The 21,167-nt window shown below is 46.2% G+C and overlaps 1 protein-coding gene across 1 annotated transcript in view; it reads right to left on the minus strand.

Annotated features, from left to right (window-relative positions):
• The window catches only part of LOC138468291 (exportin-5-like), a 1,210,104-nt gene that overhangs the window by 145,126 nt on the left and 1,043,811 nt on the right, over positions 1 to 21,167 (minus strand). Inside the window, exons 26-27 of the mRNA XM_069608777.1 lie at positions 20,351 to 20,410; positions 2,539 to 2,636 (exon numbers count right to left, since the gene is read on the minus strand). Of these exons, the coding sequence (XP_069464878.1) occupies positions 2,539 to 2,636; positions 20,351 to 20,410 (158 nt within the window). The remainder of the gene's footprint in view (positions 1 to 2,538; positions 2,637 to 20,350; positions 20,411 to 21,167) is intronic.

Consider the following 21,167-nt stretch of genomic DNA (forward strand, 5'->3'; position numbering starts at 1 on the left):
TCCCTCTGCCAGGGCCAAGAGGTCTGTCTGATCATCGAAGTAGTCCACTCTTCCCGCCCCTAACTACATGCAGTCGACGCCACCCTGATCATCATCAGCCCCGAAAAATCTGTGCCATGGACCTGAAAATAAATAATCAAATTGGACGAACAAAGTGGTGCGAAGGATCACTGATGGTCTGCTTCGAAGTCTTGTCCTTAAACTGGTGTCTGTCGGCATCTGGCCGAACCTTGGGTGCCGACAGCGCATCGAAAATAAATCGGGCTCCGATTTTCACAGAAGGACCTGCATCAAAGTCCTAGCAGTCTTGTTCGGAGGCGAACCCAAAGGCTCCCCTGATACCGATAGCATTGGTAACAGTGCCATCTTGAGGTCGGGATCACAGAGTGCCGCTGAAGGTTTTGGGGGCTCAGCCACAGCTGCCTTCTAGAACATAGCCAGCATTTGCAACTTTAAGTCCTCCCACTCTTGTCTAGATGTTTGCCCTGCCGATGACTTACCCCGTTCTGGCGATGACTCAGTTGTGTCAGTGGCGACTCCTTTTTGTGAGAGGACAAAGATAAGTGGCTCCACGAAAGGGATCTTTTCTTCAGGTTGTGCTGATGCCTATTCTCTCTCAGGTGGGGTCCCCTGGATTTAGGCCTCCAAAGACCGAACGGTCGACCGCGCCAGTGACTTGGTCACATAATGCAAGCTAGGCAGCATAAGAAACTTGGGGTTCATTTTGCCACACAATGCGCACCCCTATGTGTCCTGACCAGTGCCAAGGCACCACACGCAGATGTGTGGGTCTGTTACGGCACCTTGGAGACGCAATTGGAGCAGCGTTTGAACACCAAAATTCTGGATGGAAGACTCGAAACATTCGCTAGCGTTCCTCAAGAGCAGTGAAAAAAGGAACTGAGGTACGGGGCATAGTGACGCAGTATATATACACGACGCCCAATGTTGCATCCGGAGCCAACAATCGATCACCGAATCAAGGCTGATCGAAGGCGGAGTCGTGGTCCACTATGCCCCCTGTCGAAGTTTTTTTTTTTTGAGCAACTGAGCTGAAAGTGGAAGTCTATCGGATGAGGAATCTGCAAGAGAAAGGCAATCTATTGAAGGACCTTGCTTTGGTCCAGCCGGTGGCAGCATGTCAGCAAGAGAAGGCACAGCATCTTCCTAGTTGGAGAATACTTCCTACAGTTCATCCATGTCTGGAATCAGCACCCTGCTGTAGTAGTTTTTCAGGAGGGGCCATGGTCGGACAGGGGACCAGATATGGTGCATATGAAGCTAGTGAAAACAGTGGCTGAGCACGAGTTGGCATGGGGAGATAAGACAACGAGGACAGAACATCCCTGTCCACTGCAACTCCCTTTGTAAAAGAGGGAGCTAAGGGCCTTTGAGCAGGCGTCATAGATAACGAAGACATGCTTGGTGACGGAGTGGCTCTAGATGACTATGCAGTTGGCGTAGTGGACCTCGACATAGACAATGATGTGGTTGATGGGACAGACGTAATGATTTTGATGGCCGACGTTGATTTGGTGTCCGAGTTGTCGACGATGATCGTCAATGAGGATGGTGTAGACTGAGTAACTGTAGTCACGGAGAGTTGCTTCGCTGAAGAGTGCTTAGATAACAAAGCTGCCGACAAAGGCACTCTGCACCGTAGTAGTCAATGAGGTGACTGTAGATGAAGACTAAGAAGTCAATGACATAACCGACGAGGGGGAAGCTAGAGCGTGCGCGCCATGTCTACTTTGTGCCTTCTTCCCACAGGAAGATTCTTCATGAAAACTCAACCTCTTAGATGATAGTGCGTTCGAATGGTTTTTGCCCTCATGCGTCCTGTCGCCCAAAGACTCCGGAAGGCTTCAGATGGAAGTATAGCAACCCTGGAGGTGATGGACTGGACAGAAACATCATACCAGTCAGCGAGAAGCGACAGCACCAAACCAGATATGATGGAAAAAACAAATAAAAAAAATAAACAAAATCGTTGAATATCTAGAAGAGCGATTTCTTGAGACGACAAAAAATGTAACATGGTTAAAAAATTCTGAAGATAGCCACATGGGTGGAACTGAGGGGACCTGTCTAATTGGCTGTGGGCATTATGACCCAAAATAACTAGTAGAGCACTTATGTGACATGCAGTTTAAAAATGTAAAGGTAAACTGCTTTAATGTTACCAAGGATTCTCAGCCTGACTGGAAATATTCAAGAGCATGTGAATCCATGAAAGATCAAGTGCTGGAGAAAGAAAAATCACAAATTGGGACATAATTTCTGCATCCTATCAAATTCTGTACTATAGCTTGCTCATTGTATACATATGAATTAATAAACTGGAGGTTTTCCTGCAGTCCCTTGATGTTCTGCATAGATTTTGCTTGCATTGCAATAAGAAAGGATAGTCAGCCACATCAATGCGTAATGTAATATAATCTAAAATGGACAGATGGAGTACAGGTATTAGTGTAGCAGAGCTTACAGGTTAGAGCAATGGGAGCATACAAGACTAAAGCAGAGATCACAGAAATTTACCTCTTCTTGCATCAAAAGCACTCCAAGCTCTGAGAGTTGTACGTTTTCATTCTTCGAAGGCTGTGGTGTTTGGACTTCCATCGCATTATCGTCATCATCTAGGCAACAAAACAAAAAAAAGACTTATTTGAAGGTGCAAATTTGCCGAACAGTAAGCAACTCTCCCACACCCTAATATGAAGGAAACGTGAAAGGAAAAAGTCTCTGCTTTTGGGACATCAGAATCGATTGCCCAAATGCCCACCTTCAATTTACTAAAATGTATAGTGTATTCCCAATTGCCTACCCTTTTCAGCAGTCTCTGCTACTTTCCTGTTCTTGGTGTTTTTTTTGTCCAATTGGTTTACCATGCTCACACTCCTGCCGCCCTCGACGAGCTGAAAAAGTGTCCGACTTATCTACCCCCTCACAAGCTCCATATTTATTTTTCAAACTCTAGGTCCCTGTGTAGCCTATAGATGGGTAGAACAGCTCACACAGTAAAGCCACCATTGCAAAATAATTTCACATCAGAACTTTAAACAAGCTCTTCTCAATACATTTGTATTAAATACACTTTTAAAAAGTGGTCCTGGGATCTGAAGCATTTCAGGATATTATGGTTTGTTAACAATTATAATTAAACAGCTGTTAGGGAGATTTTAGCACAATCCTCTGGTGAGGGCTGTGAAGTCTAATCTAAAGGTAAACCAAACCACTAGGTGGCAACCACTGTGGCAGACCAGTCAGGCTTAACTCCAGGATGGCTGGCAGGAAAGTGCACAATGACTCCACACAACCAAAGAAACCATCACACTGGTATCCAAAATATACACCTTAATACAATTACACACAGACTCAATCATGTAAAATAAAGATGTCCAGCAGCCAAAAAATATCAAAACTCGAGATACAGTAAAGAGGGACAGGACAAGCCCAGCCAGCAAGGTCAGAATTCATCTCAAAATGCAGCAGCAGCAGCAGCTTTCCGACACAAGCAGCTGTAATTGTTTTTGGAGGACTAAAAATGCATATTTTTATTGAGTGCGATCTTAGCTTCGAGAAGCAACGGAGCACTTTACAGAGGTACACAATACAGTTATATAACAGAGCGTTTACAGAGTTATACAACAGTACAGACACAAAGCGCTTTTCAGAGGTAACAGAACAGATATACAGAGGTGCACAGAGGAGGGGTACAGCTGTACTGGGTGGTCAGGAGGAGAGGGGCGGGCGGCTTCTAGCGAGTCATGTGGCACAACGGGCCACACGAGGCCTATGTGTTGAGGGACTCCTAGAGGTGGGTCTTGAGTTATTTTCTGAATTGTAGGAGCGTGGGGCGATGCTGACTGGGAGGAGGTTCCATAGGTTTGCGCAGTGGTAGAAGTGTACTAAAAAAAGTAAAACTGTGACCCAGTCAGGGGACATAGTAGGCAGGAACGGAGCAACATGCAACACATTTCTTATTGGTTGACAGCCAATCATGTTAAGGCAGATGTCAGTTTAGCATTAACTGCTGTTGAATGGTAAAGCAACTTTACAAAGAACAGTTCCAGAATGGTTACAATGGTTACAAAAAAGGAAACTCAACAGTAAAAAAATAAAAGTAGTAGAGCAACGCTCCAGACCGTTCTGTCACTTTGACCACTGGTCTTTGGGCGTAGACAGGCGGCTTTTTTTCAGGTCCTTTTCTTTTTGCAGCAGCAGATTTCAAGTCTGCATGCGTCCTGGCTTCTGGTGGAGTGCTGTCTGTCGCAGATGCTGAGTTTCTCTGCGCAGATGCAGAGTTTCTCTGCGAGGTAGCTGGGTGACTTGAGGTCGACTGCCTTACAGATTATGCAGCAAGACTTGAAGGTGATTTGTGCATGCAGTGGGAGCCAGTGACGGTTGAGTTGATTAGGCCCGGGGTGATATGGTCATATCTGCATAGACGCTTGAGGTGTGCGGCCGTGTGTAGGACACTTCTCAGGGGCACAAGTGAAGACAGGAGGCCTTGGAGTGTTTTGCTATACTGTGACAAAAATGACCAAATTTGGGAATAAATATGTAGAACAATGGCCTGGAGTGCTGCCTAGCGCTATGCCCGAGGTAAAGATTAATTCTAAACCTTCCTGTCCTCACCTCTTGTGCTTTGCTATAGTCACCCAAACTGGGACGGGTATGCACAGACGTGGGTGCCATGCCTGCTGGGCTTAGAGATCCAAGATAATCCTCACCTATGAGGCCCATTAAGGCTTAAACATGTCTGGGGATGATTGTGCAGAAGGGATGGGATCTAGCAGTTGGGGCTGGACTGTCCCTTTTGGGGTGGGACCAAGCCTGATTTGCATATGGTCTTTTCCCTTCTAGCAGGTGAAGAACGGTGGTCTGGAGGGTTGCACAGAGCAATGCCAGAGATTAAGATTAATTCTAAACCTTCCAGCCATCACCTCAGTGTTTTGCTGAGGGCAGTAACTGGCAAGAAGTGAACATTTTCTAGATATAATTTTAAGTGTTTTAAGACATGTCCATGGCTGCTAATGTTGTGGTTCATCCTATGGCCAAGACGAGAACAGGGAGGTTGAAAGTTTATTTTTTTATTTGAGTATTTAATCAAAAATGTGATTTTTACAACATTTTCGGTGCTTTTCCTCACGTTTAGTCACATTTTGTCTTAGCTTTAAGTCTTAAGTCACTAGTTTTTTTGTTTGATGCTGTGTGTAATAGGACGTCCATGCCAATACAGAAGATTTATTTTGCTTTGCTTTCTAAGGCAAATTTCTCAGTTATGGCATAGAGGATCTTAAAAGATGCTAATTGCCATGATGTACGATCACCACTAATCATTCTTTTCCACCAAGTATCTTCATCAGTTATTGTTGAATATTGGCAGATGTATTTCATGTAAGGATGCCGAATATCTGTCAGGTTTGGGCAAGCCAGTAAAAGATGGCGAACAGCCTTTCTTTTGTACAAAATCTGCAGATATTGGTCGGCGATTGATTTCTTATATGACGGATTTCATTTGTGTCCAAAAGGTTTAGTCTTGCTCTCATTATAAGATTGCGCGCTGCTCTGCTTGGAAATTCTTTGATGTAGTTCTGGAGGTCGTCTCGTTTTTTCAATAAGGGTAATTGGGAGACGAGCTTGTATTCGGCCGCTGCATCCAAGGTATGTATCCAATCCATTGCTTTCATTTTTTTGGTTATTCTTGTGGGGTTTTTGATCATTGTGAATGTTTTTTTTAAATAAACAATGTTTTGTTAGGCAGAAACCTGTGCAGTTCCCTTAAGGACCACTACTACAGGTGTTGGCAGTAAACCCAATTGGTAGCAGTCTGTACCACCCATATTTACCTGGTAGCTGTGGCTGAGCAGCCGGACTTCTCTCAAGAAGAGTTACAGTATATAGAGTATACAAGATAGGTACCAAGATACAGTAGCACAAGCAAACACTGACCAGAGCTTGGGTATCAAAGTATATCATTTATTTATTTAAAAACACACTTATAAAGATACACTAACACTTATATGGCAAGCAAGTTCAAACACAGTCACTATCAATATATATACATCCCTGATTACTTATTGAACAAGTCTTAGATAAAACACCACTTATTTGTAGACAGAGGTGAGCGCTAACCTAAGATGGCACTCCAATAAGTTAATTAAAAAGGGAGGGAAAAAGGCAGAATTAGGCAAGCACACAATACCAACACTTCTAAAAGAACCACAGCAAGTCTACTGAGGAGCAAGAAATTCCATAGGCCAGGCCCACTCTTGGAGAGCGCAAGGCGGAATGTGTCCAAGATCACACAGTTGAATGATACTTTTTTTAAAGTCTTTGCAAGTAGTTCAAGAAGGGTTGGATCAGTTCAGAAAAAAGTAGTTAACAGGTCCCAGGTCACCCCAGGATAGAGAGTCAAGGATTTACGGGACACCTTGAACAGTCTGTTGCAAGGGAGACCAGGCGGGACACAGTACCTGAAGTGGGGAGAAAGCTCCAGCGGGGGCAGTTGTTCCTGACAGCGGGTGCAAGTCAGTGCGTCATCCAGGGGAAGAGAAGATCTCGACGTGGAGGAAAGTTGGAGGTCGTTGCACTACCAGGGAAGAAACCAGCCATGGAGTTTCCCGGTTAAAAGGTACTACCCTTTTATTCGTGGTAGTGGCTAAGCGTGGCTATCCGGTTGCCGGGGTGCTTGGCACGGGCGATTCGACCACGAGACGATCCAGGAAGGCGAAAAAGGAAGGCAAACTTGTTATCCCCACCAATTGAAAGGAAGAAGACTCTGGGATGATTCTCTGTAGTCGGGAAGGTGAGACGGTTCAGCAGGGCTCCACCGGTGGTGTCGTCGTTGCAGGTCGGCTCAGCTTCACCCTCTTCAGTTCCAGTCCCCAAAGCCCTGTTTTTATGCAGAAAACCCATTCATCAGTCCTAGCTGTCACTCAAACATGCTAAGTGGTGAGCCGGGCGGCTCACCACTGGGCCAATCACACAAGTGCGACTTGAGCTGCCGAGGCAACTCAGTCCAGGGTGCCTAAACCACCCCTCCCACACATCCTGTAGACCCAGACAGAGTGGCACCACTTTTGGAGGCTTCTGAGCAGAAGCCCGCCAAAAAGTGGAACAAAGGGCTCGACTTAGGTTAGAGTTCCAAAAGCAAACACAGACGCCATATTGGCACCGAGTTCTGGCAAAAAATCCAACCGGTGAATTAATATTAATTTAATAAACCGGCGGTATGTTTGAGGCTATGTTAAAAAGTGGTAGCCTCGAACAATGGGAAAATCCCATAGGAATATATTCACGGTTGAATATAAAAAGTAGTATCCACTGCCACCAGCCAAAACTCGATCAGGGGGGACTGGACAGTGCCCCCTCGAACAGCAGACCCAGGGGCAATCGAATTGCCCCTACCAGTACGTCCACAATATGATGGTTTGTACTGGTTCTGTTCACAATTTAGGACTAGTAAAGCCAATGGTGACTTTACATGCCCTGGGAGACAGTAGTCAGTCCCAGAGTACGGAGTCTATGTTTGGGGGTCACTATGACACCCCTGTGTTACTGCACTGAGGGTGCTGTGTAACACATACCAAAATCACATGATGCCCTATGGAGTAAAATACCCCATAGCCCATAAAACACATTACAAAGTCAAAGGATATCTCAAATCATGTTTAAGAGTGGGGGGGGGGGGGGGAGTCTCTCTTATCAGGAGAAAAAAAATAAACCCCAAAAATCCAGAAAAACTGCAAGGGGACTCACTAGGTTTGGGAAATTAGCCTTAACATTCTCCCTAACATGTTTCAACGCACATTTGATTTTGTTCCCGCAAAATGCAGGGGGGTTCCACTGCATCCCCATTAGGCCAACCACTGTCATTGGTGTTGAGTTTAGGGAGCCCAAGTGACCTGCAGGACTTTCAACACGTTTGACCCAATGCACTGGTAGACATGATGTACATGTAACTCTTTGGAGGGGTTGCCATTGGTATAAGGTATAGATCACTTGCAAGATACCAAGTAAAAGGTTGTACACATAAGATGTATGGAGCAAAATAAAAACATTTACAAAACATACTGTACCACAAACAAGGCAAGTACTATACACTTATATAAGCAAGAGTCCATCAGTGACTACTGGATTAAATAGGGCATGGGGGAGAGGGGGAGGGGTTAAGGGAGGGTCAAGGCAAACCGTTATACTGCCCTTTTCCTTTAACCTAAACTAAGAAGGCTAATAACTCTAGGTATGGCTACGTCATTGGGAATATCTTTTTACAATTGGTTGTGGCACTTGGGTCCAGGGTTTGAGAGTACAGAGGTAGCTTCATTTCACAGCTTGGTCTGGTCTGTTTGAAACCTCATTTCAGAATATCTAGACACCACAAGGAGCTGGAATTAAGCTTTCAATGGATGAAGGACCACCACTCCAGCACCTGTGAAAAGATAGGACTAGAACAATGCAGCAGTCGGAAGGAGCAGTCTGGATGATTCTGCAAGGTCTGCAGACAACTATTAGGGAGGACCAAGGAATTCAGCTCCAGCAAGGTTGCACTTATTGGCAGAAAGCTGCCACCACAGCCACAAAGTCAGTCTCTAGGTGAAGTCGCACAGAAGACTCCCCGATTTCCAGGCACAGATGGAGGCCCAAGGCTGGAAGATGCAGATCAGGTAGCGGCCCAGGTCTTCCATGAGCTTTCGGAGGATGCCCAACAAGGTGCAGGAGACAATTGGTGGTTTTCACCAGTTCAAAGGTGTTGGGCACCGTTTAAAGCTTCCGAAGGTTTAAAGAGGGCATGGCATTGGAGGAGTAGACTTTGGCAGTACTTTTAGCAGCAGTTTCAAGGGTCCCCCTGTGGCGCCTTGTGCTTTGGACTCCAGTTTCTAGTGGTCATCTGGAGAAGGACTCCAAAACGTCCCCAGCTGTAATAAAATGGGCTGGGGAGGGCAAACCAAACACAGGCCCCATCAGCCAACACCCATTCCAACTCAGAGTGGTTGTCCAATCCTTGATAATTGTCTCAGACATTCATGAGGTCAGTCAAGGCGATGATATGGAGTAGTGCGTCTGCAACCTAAACCAGTCCTCACCCAGTTCTAAGCACTCTGTTGCCTTACCGGTCTTGGAACAGAGCCCGAAAATAAGCAAGACCATATGTGGCCCTTTCCTATCGTAAACAGGTGTGACCATAGTGTCTGGCAGCCGTGGGAGAGTGGATGTACTGCAACTGGCTCAAACTGAATGGAGACAAAACTGAGGTGATGGGTTGCCCGCCTGACCCTACACTCTGGGTGTCGTCCTTTTGGCCCTCATCTTTGGGTCGTCTCTGTGCCGGTGGGCAAGGTGAAAAATCTGGGGGTAATCCTTTCTGCGTCACCATCTACTGACAAACAAGTTACTGCGGTATGTCAAGCCGGCCACATTCAGCTAAAAATCCTAAATAAAGTGCTTCCCATGATTCCCGCCCCACTGCGTCCTCCAGGGGTGGCAGCCATGGTGATCTCAGCAAGACTACTGCAACGCCTTGTACTTGGCACAACCGAAGGGCCTGACTCAGCGGCTGCAAAGATTGCAGAATCTAGCTGCACGTGTGTCAACTGGCACGTCCTATGGAGCACATATTTCTTCTGTGCTTCGAGCCCTCCATTGGCTTCCAGTGGGTCACCTTTAAAGCACTGTGTACAGTTCACTGTGCCGTCCATGATCAGGGTGCTGAATACCTTCAAGCTTAGTTTGCCGTTACCATCCTAGTCGCAACCTGCGCTCTGCCTCGGCTGATCGGCTGGTGGTACCGATCTACAAACGGGTGCAAAATGGAGGTTGTGTGTTTTCGGTAGCCACTGCAGTTCTATGGCACGACCTTCCGCTAGCCATTAAGAAAATATCTAACTACCTAGCCTTTAGAAAGGCCATTAAAACATACTCATTTTAGGTTGAGTTGTGCTTGAGCTTTGGCTGCAGCCTCCTTCCCTTAGCGCCAAGATACCCCTGGGTGACCGTGCACTCTAAAAGTAAGATTAACATAATGATGGCCAACAGGGCCATTGGATCACATAGACAGAGCTTAAAGAAAAAGGCTTTGTACACATGCAAAAAAACAAAAACACCTCACAGTAGTGCAATGTAAAACAGCAAAATCAGGTTACACTGCCACCAACCTGTCTTGGAGTCTACTTAATTTGGTTAATCCAATTCTCAAAAAAGAAAAAAAATGTAAAAACAAAAAAAGGGGGTGGGGAAACCAGTCGTGGAAGTAGTGACGTCGGGGAGCAAGGTCCCTTTTCTCGCCTTATACTCTTAAGGAAGACAGTAGTTATGCACCAAAAAGAATATACAATATGGTCCCCCACCATATTGGCAGCCTTATGGACCGAGGTGCTCTGTCCCAAGACAGTCCTAAAAAGGAAAAAAGGGCCATCGATGCTTAAAAGCACACAGAATGTGGTATGAAACAGTCAGCAGGTGATCAGATAAAAACGCTCAGAAGGTGTTAAAATGGATTTCTAAACTCTGCTCTGATGAACAGATGTTTAGGAGGCCACCCTTGTTAGTGAAAAAGGGAACACTTCTGGGAAGATACCCAGACCAATTCACGGTAGTGTGGAAAGCAGTCAAGCTAAATTGCAGGAGTAGTGGGGATTATCTGAGGTCTTGATGAGCACACACAGCAAGACACCAAGAATTACCCTTAAACCGTAGTATACAAAAACTAAAATATTTAGGCCAAAGAATAAACAAGTGAATAATTAAATGCACAATAAAATCACCACTTTGTAAAATATATACAGTCACTTTGGTCAATGCTGTAACGTGCCAAATCCTGCCAAAACCTGTAAGGGAAAAGGGCAGGCAAACTTTATAGCAATGACAATCTTCAGAGATGGATAACCTTAAGTTTATAATGATGAATGGAGCCTTGTGCTCAATTTTCGATGTGCACGTAAAGGCGCTTCATCATGCGTAAAGTCACAAGGTACAATTTCTAAAGCGCTGGCAAAGTTGGAGAAAGAATATTGAAGGGTGAAATCAGGTTCCAAGAGTCAGGGGAGGATCTGCTGCGATCAACAAAGCTATTCCCAACTTTCGGAGGACTTTAGGAAGCGGAGGCTACCCAAGCCAAGGAGAAGACCACAAGGGATCCAGTGTGCATACAAATGCAGTGGATGAACAAGGGGCCACCGGTAAGTGGTTTCAGTACTCACCACCCTTCGCTCAGTTCGGGGCCAAACTTGGCAGGTCTGGAGAGGGTCGCAAAAGGTATAGTTTTCTGCTCTTGATTTGGCTTCAAAGTGCACAGGCTCTGCAAATGCAGGTACGGTTTACACCAGGAGCTGTATCTCTCGTCTCGGTTGCAGGACAAAGGAAGCACTGATGCAGCTGCTCTAAGGGGACTTGAAGAGACGCGGGAAAACCGCCTTCAGCGACCATGAGTGATGCAGGGCCACCCAACTCCCGCTGACTGACGCGCTTCTCTCTTGAGGCACAAAGCAGCTGAGATGTCGAAATCTGGCAAGAAGGTGCTTTGTAGTGCAAGCTAGGATTCCCCAAAAGTTTGAGACAAAACTCAATAAGGCAACGCTTCTGCATGACGGCCAAGGTTTGAGCTGGATAGTGCATGGGCTGTCCCAGGGACACTTCCGAACAAGCTCTTTTGCAGAGCAACTAGGAAGCATTGAGGGTGATTGGTCCAACTACTCCAAGGGTTTGAAGCACCTTTGCAGGTCTTCAGAGATGGAGCACAAAGCAGGGCTCTACTGGGACAACAGCGGGGTCAAGGTGCCAACCTTCTGCACGGTTCCAGACAGTCCTTGGGTCTGCTCAGCTCTTCTGGATACTTGGCTCTGTCCACAGGTCGAAACGGACCTGTTGCTGATCTGCCGGTCTGCATTCAGGACCCTTCCTCATAGCCACAAGTCCAGTGAGTGCCCGCACCCTGCCTGCCAAGGAGATCTGCCCTACTCTTGCACACCAGCAGTGGTCCAATCAGGTGACACTGTGTCCCTCATGCACACCAGACATACTGGCACCAGTAGTGTGGATTGGGACCAGACAGCTCAGCCCACTTCAGGGGTACCTACACACGTGACCTGCAGTAGCCCACGAAAGACGCGTTTTTTGCAGGCCCAAATAAGGAATTCCAGGGTCACAAAGACCAGGGGGAAGGCCAACGGACAAAATGGTCAAAGGAGTAGACAAGACCTTGTGGCACGGCCATGGCTGACACTAGCCACAGTCCTGCGGTAAGCGTGGTATGGACCGGTAAAAAGTCAATAAAATTATTTGAAAAAGCTTCTGCTGCCACCAGTCTACTCTGAAGCACATTGTCCAGTCACCAAAAAGTCCTTAGTTGATGGCTAGGGCCAGAACACCACAAGGACCCCATATTGCAGTAGAGTAACGTACTTTGTTGCCTTTTGGTAACATTGTATCATTGTTTTTCACTTTTGAGCAGGTCCATCCACTTGGTAAGGCATTTGGTGCTTCTAAGAGAGCTCCAGCACAGCTCAAAGTTGATTGAGTTTTTAATGTGAATTTTGGCCGTATTGTGTCCTGAGCCTCCCCTCCTCAACCCCCATCCCACTTCCTGCTGTCCCTCTCCTGCGCCCACTTTCCAGCCCACTCCCAACCCCTGATTGGGCAAGCCGCTCCTCTTCAGTGAACCCAGCAGGGCAGCCCCACTGCCTGTTGCAGCCCCCTGCAGCGAAGGGCCCAGAGCCAAAGGGCAGCTTCCGTAGAAGCAGCTCCAGACCGTGTTAGCCTGTGCAGCCATCAACCATCAGCAACTGCAAAGGCAGGGGATGTCTGGACAGGGGGACCAGCAATTACTGCTTCCCATTAGACTGGCCAACCTATCTTATTATCCTATTAGCATATCATTTAAAAGCATGTAGTTTGTTATACACCTGTATGTTAGCCATATCCTAAGCCAACTAATTCACTCAGCCATTTCTCATATCTAAAGAGATTGTGTTAGTCAGCCAAATCTTGCATCTGGACAGATTGGTCAGGCAACAATATTGCACATATAAGCAAATTGTCCACCGTTCTACTCATCTAAGGCACGTAGTCCTCCACCCTGCTATCCCAAACCTTGTAGTTACTTCCTACATTGTTATAGCCCCATTTAGGCACGTCTCCCGATATCCAAGTGATCCAAACTTAAGTGCTATTGCATTTTACGGTCTACTGTTGCATGCCCATTTAGGCCATTCTCCCGCTATCTAGATGTCCCAAACCAAGGTGCTACTGCATTTTACTGTCTACTGTTGCATTCCCAATGACGCTTTTCCCCGGCTATCCAAGTGTCCCAAGTCTGGGTGTTTCTGTGTTTTACTGTCCACAGTGGTTTGCAACGGTATACAGGGTCAAACAAATTTCTCAGTACTGACAGCCTGAAGGACATGTCAGTTTCCCAAAGACGAGCGAAAGCCCAGTGTAGTGCAGCTGAAGGTTGTGCTCCACTGACAGAAATCAGGTCAGGAAATTTTAACAAAAGCAAAAAGTTTGGGGGTCCACAAATAGAGGTAAATTAGTCTTCAGAGAGATTTTCCCTAACAGCAGCTGTTGGCAGGGAAGAGCAAGAGCTTTTCAAAATGTGGTTTTAACAAACTATATGGGTAGCGTATGCCGAGTAGTAAGACAGACTTGGATCTGGTACGTATGTAGGTACAACTAATAATACTTACAGAAAGTCAAGTAGTAGAGGTCCACAAAGATATGGAAACAAACACTATTTAGTAGGCCAAAAATCCAAGTACAATTTTAGAATATCTATACTACTATTATACAACTAAGCAGTCCTCCTATAACCAGGTAGTTAAGCCCCCAGTTTTCCTGATGTTCAATCCATAAGTACATACCGGGGAAGGGTTTTTCAGACAAAAGAAATAAAATAAAAACAAAACCAAACACACCCCATGCAAGACTTGGTCCATTAAGTGCGTTTTAAAAGTACAACTGAGTAAAAGCAGGGTTCGAAATTGAGGGGAGTTGGGAGCTATTTAGCTCCTGCTTCTAGCCTAGTTAGCTTGAAAAAAATAGCTACCAGGAGCTATGTTTGGCTCGTAGTGCCAACTGGTGCCTTCCAAACTTGTAAAGCAGACATTAACAGAGTATTTGAGAAGAATTAGAACACATCAAATATACATTTAAACACACTGGTTCATTCAAAATGGACAAAAAGTGAAAGGGTTATCTCCAGTAGCTCCTAGTTCCCCAGCAGTAGCTCCTGCCTACAGGGTGATGCCCGACACCCAGGAGCTGTTTTTAGCTCCTGCTCATCGAATATTAATTTCGAACCCTGAAAAGATCTGTGGGACTGTGATGTCTAGGTTTAAAGGCAACGGGGAGGCTCAGACACCTAGAAGCAAAATCCTAGTGGGGGTGGGCGTGTTAGGAAAGTTCTCTTTTAGGCAAAGTTCCCTCTATATTCTATAGACCCTTAAACTTTTTGATTTCATTTTACACCTAGACCTGATATTTTACAGAGAGGTGAAGCCTTCAACTTCACTGATGTTTTGCTAATTTGTTACGGGGAAATGAGTCCTTCAGACTGTCAGCACTGGGAAACTAAGTTTCCCTTTGGTCTTTTGACTTGTACGTTGCGGTAATTTTTTCATATTGCACACAGAATCTTCTTTATCACCCTAGACTTTTACCAAAGGGATTTTTGGTTGCTTTTAAATGTACCTAAAGACAAGCTGGTGGCAGCAGTTACATTTTTGTAATTTTTGCTATATTTTGTGTTCGCACATTCGTGTTTACTGCATTTGACTAACAGTGGCTAATGTTGTGAAATGGCTGTGCCACAAGGTTTTCTGCTTGTTCTTTGGCCATATGGCTTCATCCTGCCTTCTCAGGAATTCCCTTTTATGGTCATGCATTTGCCAAAGAAAGGTGCTATTTTCACTGGCTAGTGCATGCAATGTGTGTGTGAACCCAGCATGTGGAAGAGGGCTGTCTGGTTCCAAAGCACAAACTGGTGCCAGAGAGTCTAGCGTGCATGCATGCATGCATGCGTCAGCCCAACAGTGGTCCCTGATTGGACCACTGCTAGAGTTCATGATTGGTGCAGATCCTTGCTATTGGAGAGTTGAGTGTGATCACTCACCTGAATTTAGGTTAAGAGTTCTGAAGCCATTACAGCAGATCAGAAGAGGAGCCAAGTGTCCTGTGTAGCTGTGCAGACGACAGAAGATCAGACGACAGAAGATCAGAGGACGAACCCTGGCAAGGTCTGGGAAAGATTTTTTCAGTTATCCCTGTGAAGCCCTGCTGGACTACCTGATCTCAGAAGACCATTGCTGATGCTATGACCCTATGGACTGGTGGGACCAATCAGTCTCAACGCCTTTCCACAATCCTGGAGCCTTAAGAAGTGTCCCTGGACCACTTGGTGGACTGATCAGCTCCGTTTAGGGATACTGTGTCAGACGCGTCACCTCTCTGTATTTTTGCCCGAAACCTCAGTGCTCTTTCCTACAAGTCCCCTTCCTGCCAAGTTTCAGAGTCCCAGCATTGACTGGTCCTGTTCTGGAAGGCTTCCTTGGTTTGCGACTGGTGAGACGTCTAGTGTCTCCCGTGTGCAGTGACTGTTACTGGAACTGGCAATCCCCATTTGGTGGAGGGTCCTGAAGAGTGCTGCATCAGTGCAACGCTGGAATTGGTTGCACTCAGTTCCTGTACCCAACTGGAAACGTGTGCGCATCCACAGCTCCTGGGCATCTACTACTGGATCCAACGGCGGGAAAACCTACATCCAGTGCCCCCCATTTGACCTACCAAGACCTTTGGGAAAATTAGAGTAAGGGCAGTGTCTCAATACTTACCAGTGCCCCATCTCCTCCATTATAGTCTGCATGACCTTGGGCAAAAAAACAGAGGGGCGTGCACATAAAACTAGTCAGAAGATTGCTCTCTGCCCATGTGTTGGCACGCACGTTATGAAAAAAATAAGGGAATGTTTAAACACAAAATTATTCAAAATTGATCTGGCGTGTTGTCCAAAGAAAAGGAAATACAGCGTTATAGGTCAGTGTATTAGTTTGCGACCCTGCCCAGCTAGAGTCACGGTGCGTTCAGGTCAGCCAGGGCCTGCAGGTTCAAAGATTACCACATTAGGGTTAAGCTACTCTCAAAAGTCGGATTCATTTACTGCAAAGGGTATAATCACCTTCCTTACGAATAAGGACAGCTGTGCAAAGGCAACTGCCAAGCGCTTGCAGTTATAGGTGGGAAAAACGTGCTGTCGATCCTCTGAAGTCTGGAATTCTCAGATCCCACCAGTGCTACACCTACACCTTTGTGTGATCTGACAGATTGCTGACGAATAGTTTTCACGGGCTGCTTCTCAATTTTTAAAGACTCGTCCCAACAAAGGGCAGTTGCAGTTTTCCTATAATATTGGAAACAGAGCTTGCACCCATCCACCATTTACAAACATACATGTTTTAAGCATTTATGGCCGGCCCAACCAGCTATAGGCCGGTAGAGGGAAACTCCCAGAAACCCCCCCTTACTTATACTCATGTACACCCAACAGCTCAGGAGCTTCGCAACATCTTTAGGGAGTCACATATATTGAAATAGTTGTATGTTATTATACTGGTGCCAAAACACAGTTCAAATGCAATGTTGGTCAAAAAACGTTACAACCCCACCTCCAAATATCGTTCATGTTGTGCCTTATAAGACAGTTTCTGAAATATTGTGGTGCAGTCACTGATCAAAAAACAATTCTCAGCCAATTTTCTTTTTTTTTTAGTCAGTCACTTTCTGGCAGATCGCTAAAGTGAGACACGCTTACTAATCAAGGCGGCAGAACGCCATCTAGTGATAAAATTTGGAAGAAAGTGCAATAATTCACAATTTAGCACTGAGATGCGTTTTCTTGAGGTATAATAAATAGCCAAGGATTGATTTTTTTTATAATACAATGCAGTGACTCATTCTATACTATTCTTCCCGTAAATACAGTTTGCTCCCTGCTCCCGCCCCCAGACACTTTTCACCCCCCCGCAATGATCCCCCCTACCACTTTATTTGATATTTGTAAGGCGCCTATAGAAGAAGTGGTGTTTCAAGGCGCCACAAGACAAAGGGTGGCAGGGAGGGAACATTCGGATCGTGCAAGTGCAGCCCAAGAAGTGCGAGGGGGAAAAAGGGGAGTGAGTGGGGGCTGAGGAGAGCAGGTCAGAGATAACAATGAAGTGCTAAGGAAGGGGTGATGAGCAGTTGTTACGGGGAGGCCAAGAGGCAAGGGCCATCGAAAAGCAGGTAAGCACAGGGAGGTGGGGGACAGAGCGGAAGAGGGCCTGAAACCCAATATTACTCGGAGGGAACCAAGAGGCCAGTCGTAGAGGAGGAGGAGAAAGGGGTTTAGCAGGGAAGAAGGGGAGAGAATGAGGAGAAAAGGGAGGTCTTTATCTGCTTCCTAAACTTAAGGAGATCTGACTCAAGCCTGAGAGGGCAGGGAGACCATTCCAGAGGGGAACTCTGCACCCCCTCTCGGTTTAGAGAAGCGACAGACTCGCAGAGAGTTGGAGCTGGCAGACCAAAGGGCTCTAGTAGGGAGATATTTAGGGTAGCAATAGATGAATGTAGCGGGGTCCCAGGCCCCAGAACGCCTTGTGGATGATGCAGTGGGTCTTGAATTTTATCCCATCAGCAACCGGGAGCCAGTGGAGAGAAATTAGGGCTTGAGACATTCGGGCCCTGGACTTGAGGCTAAGGATAAGTATTGCAGTCCTAGTCTGGATGAATTGAAGGGGACGAAGGGAGGCAGAAGGAAGATTAAGGAAGAGGCTGTTACAGTAGTCAAGCCTAGAAAGGACCAGAGCTCCAGAGACATTGAGTTTCTGGGGGAAGGTAAGGAAAGGTAGAATACCTCAGAGTAGGTGAAGTTGATTGTAATTGTTTATTTGTAAAGCGCTTGTACACAAGTTAAGTGCTTCAAGATGGGAACAAGGGGATATCATTGTCATTCTTGGGCTTTGAAGATTTTGAATGAACTAACAACAGTAACTAGCATACTAGGCCAGGGCATGTCTATTAGTATAAGTGTGTGACAGAGTGGGGGGAGAAGTGGGGCGGTAACTGAAGCCAGACTGATGTTCACAAAGGCAGCTGACAGAATCAGAGTGGAGTCAGTTGGGAGATGACAAGCTTCGAGGAGTTTTCCCAGGAAGGGGGTAATGGCGATAGGACGATAGTTAGCAGGACAGGAAGGGTCTGAGGAGGGCATTTTAAGGAGGGGATGCACAAGAGTGCTTGAGGGAAGGAACCTGTGGCAAAGGAGTGGTTACAAAAATCTGCCAGGGAAGGCGCAAGGGAGGCAATATGGTCCTCTATAGTTCTAGAGGAGCAGGTGAGCGCCCTTTTGGAGGAGACTTTCATATAGAGCAGTCTAGAGACCTCATCCGATATTATGGGAGAGACGGAGAGAGGTAGGATATGGGGAAGGGGAGTTAAGGAAGACATGGTAGCTGGGGAGTGGGGGTAGAGGAAAGCAAGGATGGAGTGTCCTGGGTTTTGTAAATAAGGAGGCCAGAGAGGTACAGAGGGACAGGGTTGCAAGGGGAGAAGAGGAGACTTCAGAAGGATTGGCAAGTTCCTTGGAGATTTTGAACAGTTCACTAGAATTGTTAGAGGCTCCAGAGATGCGGGCTTGGATGTGAGCCCTCTTTAGAGCAAATTGAATATCTGTATTGTCGTTGGATCAGGTGGCAGACCAGTTTCTCCAATGATGCGTCCGACGCCCCCGCCACTTGCGCTCAGCCACTCTGCATTTGCGTTTCAGAGGAGATGAGAGCATCAAGGGTATGTCGGCAGTATGTGTTGGGATGGTGAGGGAGAGAGTGTTGCAGAGGCTGCAAAAGCGACTAGTGGCAACCTCAGAAGAGTCTAGGTGATGTTGAAATCTCCAAGGAGGAGAGGTTCGGAGGTAGAGGCAAGAAGGGAAGAGGCGAGTTCAGTCCACTCCGAGAGGAAAAGGGCGGCCAGACCAGGGGCTGGTTAGGCCTGGGCTTGGAGGATCTTGAAGCTCTCAGGAAGGAGTGCGTCAAAAGCAAGGACAGAGCTGGCAGTGAGCCACGTCTTGGTGAGGGCGAGAAAATCGAGATCAAAGTCTTGAAGGAGGAGATGGATGTCAGAAGCGTGTTTGATGGCAGAGTGAGAGTTGCAAGGTGGTCCGGAGTACCACTTTTGAAGTTCTTCTGAGGGTGGTGCAGGGATGTGGTAAACCCATCGGAGGTGAGGGAGGGGGCAAAAGCCTGAGGGGTGGTGGGAGAAGGAACGCAGTTGATGACAGAAGACGCCTGTCAAGAAGGAGACGGTTGGGCTGAGAGCCCTGGGCCAAGACAGTGCCATTTTGATAGACATTAATGATGCACCTTGAGGATGCAAAGCCCACAAGGTTGATCTGTTTAATCCAGAAACCCACACCATAATTACCCAGCAATGTTTTCAGGCACCACTATTTTTTTAAAAAAAAATATTGGCGGGGCGATTTTAATCAATGGATATCATTAGAGTGGTTCTATGTGGCTCAAACAACCACACTTTTGGGTGTACATTTTTATCTTTAAATAGGGTCTCTTCCCATACCCTCCATAAACCCAACCCAATCCACCTCTCCTGCCCCACAGAGACATCTATATTTGTACGACAAAGAGATATCAAACTAAAAGTTGACTAAATAAGTGGTTGACTAAACCACTGATTCCCATGATGGTATCGTATCAGTGCTTAGATTAGGACTCACGAGGAAAAACATGGATACCAATTTTGTAAAAGGTCAATCACGCATGAGACTGCACCAGAGAATTCCGACTCACTTGGAGACATTCAAAGCATACTTTAGACAGTAACCTACAAAGTCCTTCAAGGCCATTCTAGGAGGACAGGTAGAAGGTAACGTAAATGGAAAACCGCTCAACACCATACACATTCCAATGAGGACAGAACACAGTAAAGCAAGGTAAATGCTTTTCCTACAGATAAAAGGCCATGCCGACATAGAATTGTCTCTGAACAGTGGAGAGACAGTTCCTCTTCGTTCATCTCAAAGCCACCCAGCAGGAAATCATTAAAAAACTAATGTTAACAGTATTATATTTATGTGGATTTAAGGACTTGATTTCTTCAGGCAGTTCACTGACCCTTTGTACCAGGAGGTTGTGTATCCACTTTTTAAACATGCAGAGACAGGGTTGCGCATTGAAGGGTGAGGATCATGTCGCGCCTGTGAGCGAAGGGCAGCTGGCACATGGAGAGGCCGGCTTACCTTGCTATCCTCATCTATTCTACTAGGTTTCAAAGCCTTCGCTTTGCGCACACAGGCAGTACTTACCATCATAATTCTCGTCCAAGATACTGACATCTGCGCCTTTCTTGCACACACTGAAAGCAACTGAAAAGAGATAGAAGCAAAGTCACACAGGGCAGGGCATAACTAACTTCTCAGATGCATGAAACTGGTATAAAGCAAATGCAAGTGCAGACAGTGCTACAAGTTCTGTGCTGGTTTCCAGTCCACTTGCACCCACCACACTGAAAATGCAGGACAATTCCTGATAAAGGGCGCAGACAGCAGCTCACCAACATTTTCATTTTACACAATCCCCTGGTGAGGGCTGTACAACCATCTAACCTGATTGCAGAACAAATCAACCAAAAGGGATTCTAGAAATTAAGTAGCGAGGCAGAGCAGTAAGACTCAACCTCAGAAGGGGAGAGCTGGTAGGGAGCTTCAGTTAGCCCACACAGCTAACCAAAGAAAACTCTCCAAACTGGTATACTGAGCAAATACACACTTTATTAAAGTAACAAACATCTTTCAGGTTAAAATGCAAGTACTAAAAAGCAGAGATGAAGCCAGTGTATGTACAAAAACGCCAATGTAAATGTTACCCCAACTGCTAACATTCGAGCACAATACCTGGGTGATGGGCCTTACACACTTCCGGGGGAACAGACAGGAGGACATTCCATTTACCCAGTCATGATCAGTACTTCAGTTACCACACAATCAACAATTACAGTAGTCCTCACACTTTAACACTTGGAAGCATGGCTGCTCGAATTGCCTCCCTCCAACCCCCCCCCCCCCATACATCTATAGTGGTACACCTAGATAGAGGGGAAATTACACTATAAAAGAAAGCCAA

This window comes from Ambystoma mexicanum, chromosome 4q, assembly GCF_040938575.1.
Source record: "Ambystoma mexicanum isolate Mex_15411 chromosome 4q, UKY_AmexF1_1, whole genome shotgun sequence".
In the NCBI taxonomy this organism is placed as follows: Eukaryota; Metazoa; Chordata; class Amphibia; order Caudata; family Ambystomatidae; genus Ambystoma; species Ambystoma mexicanum.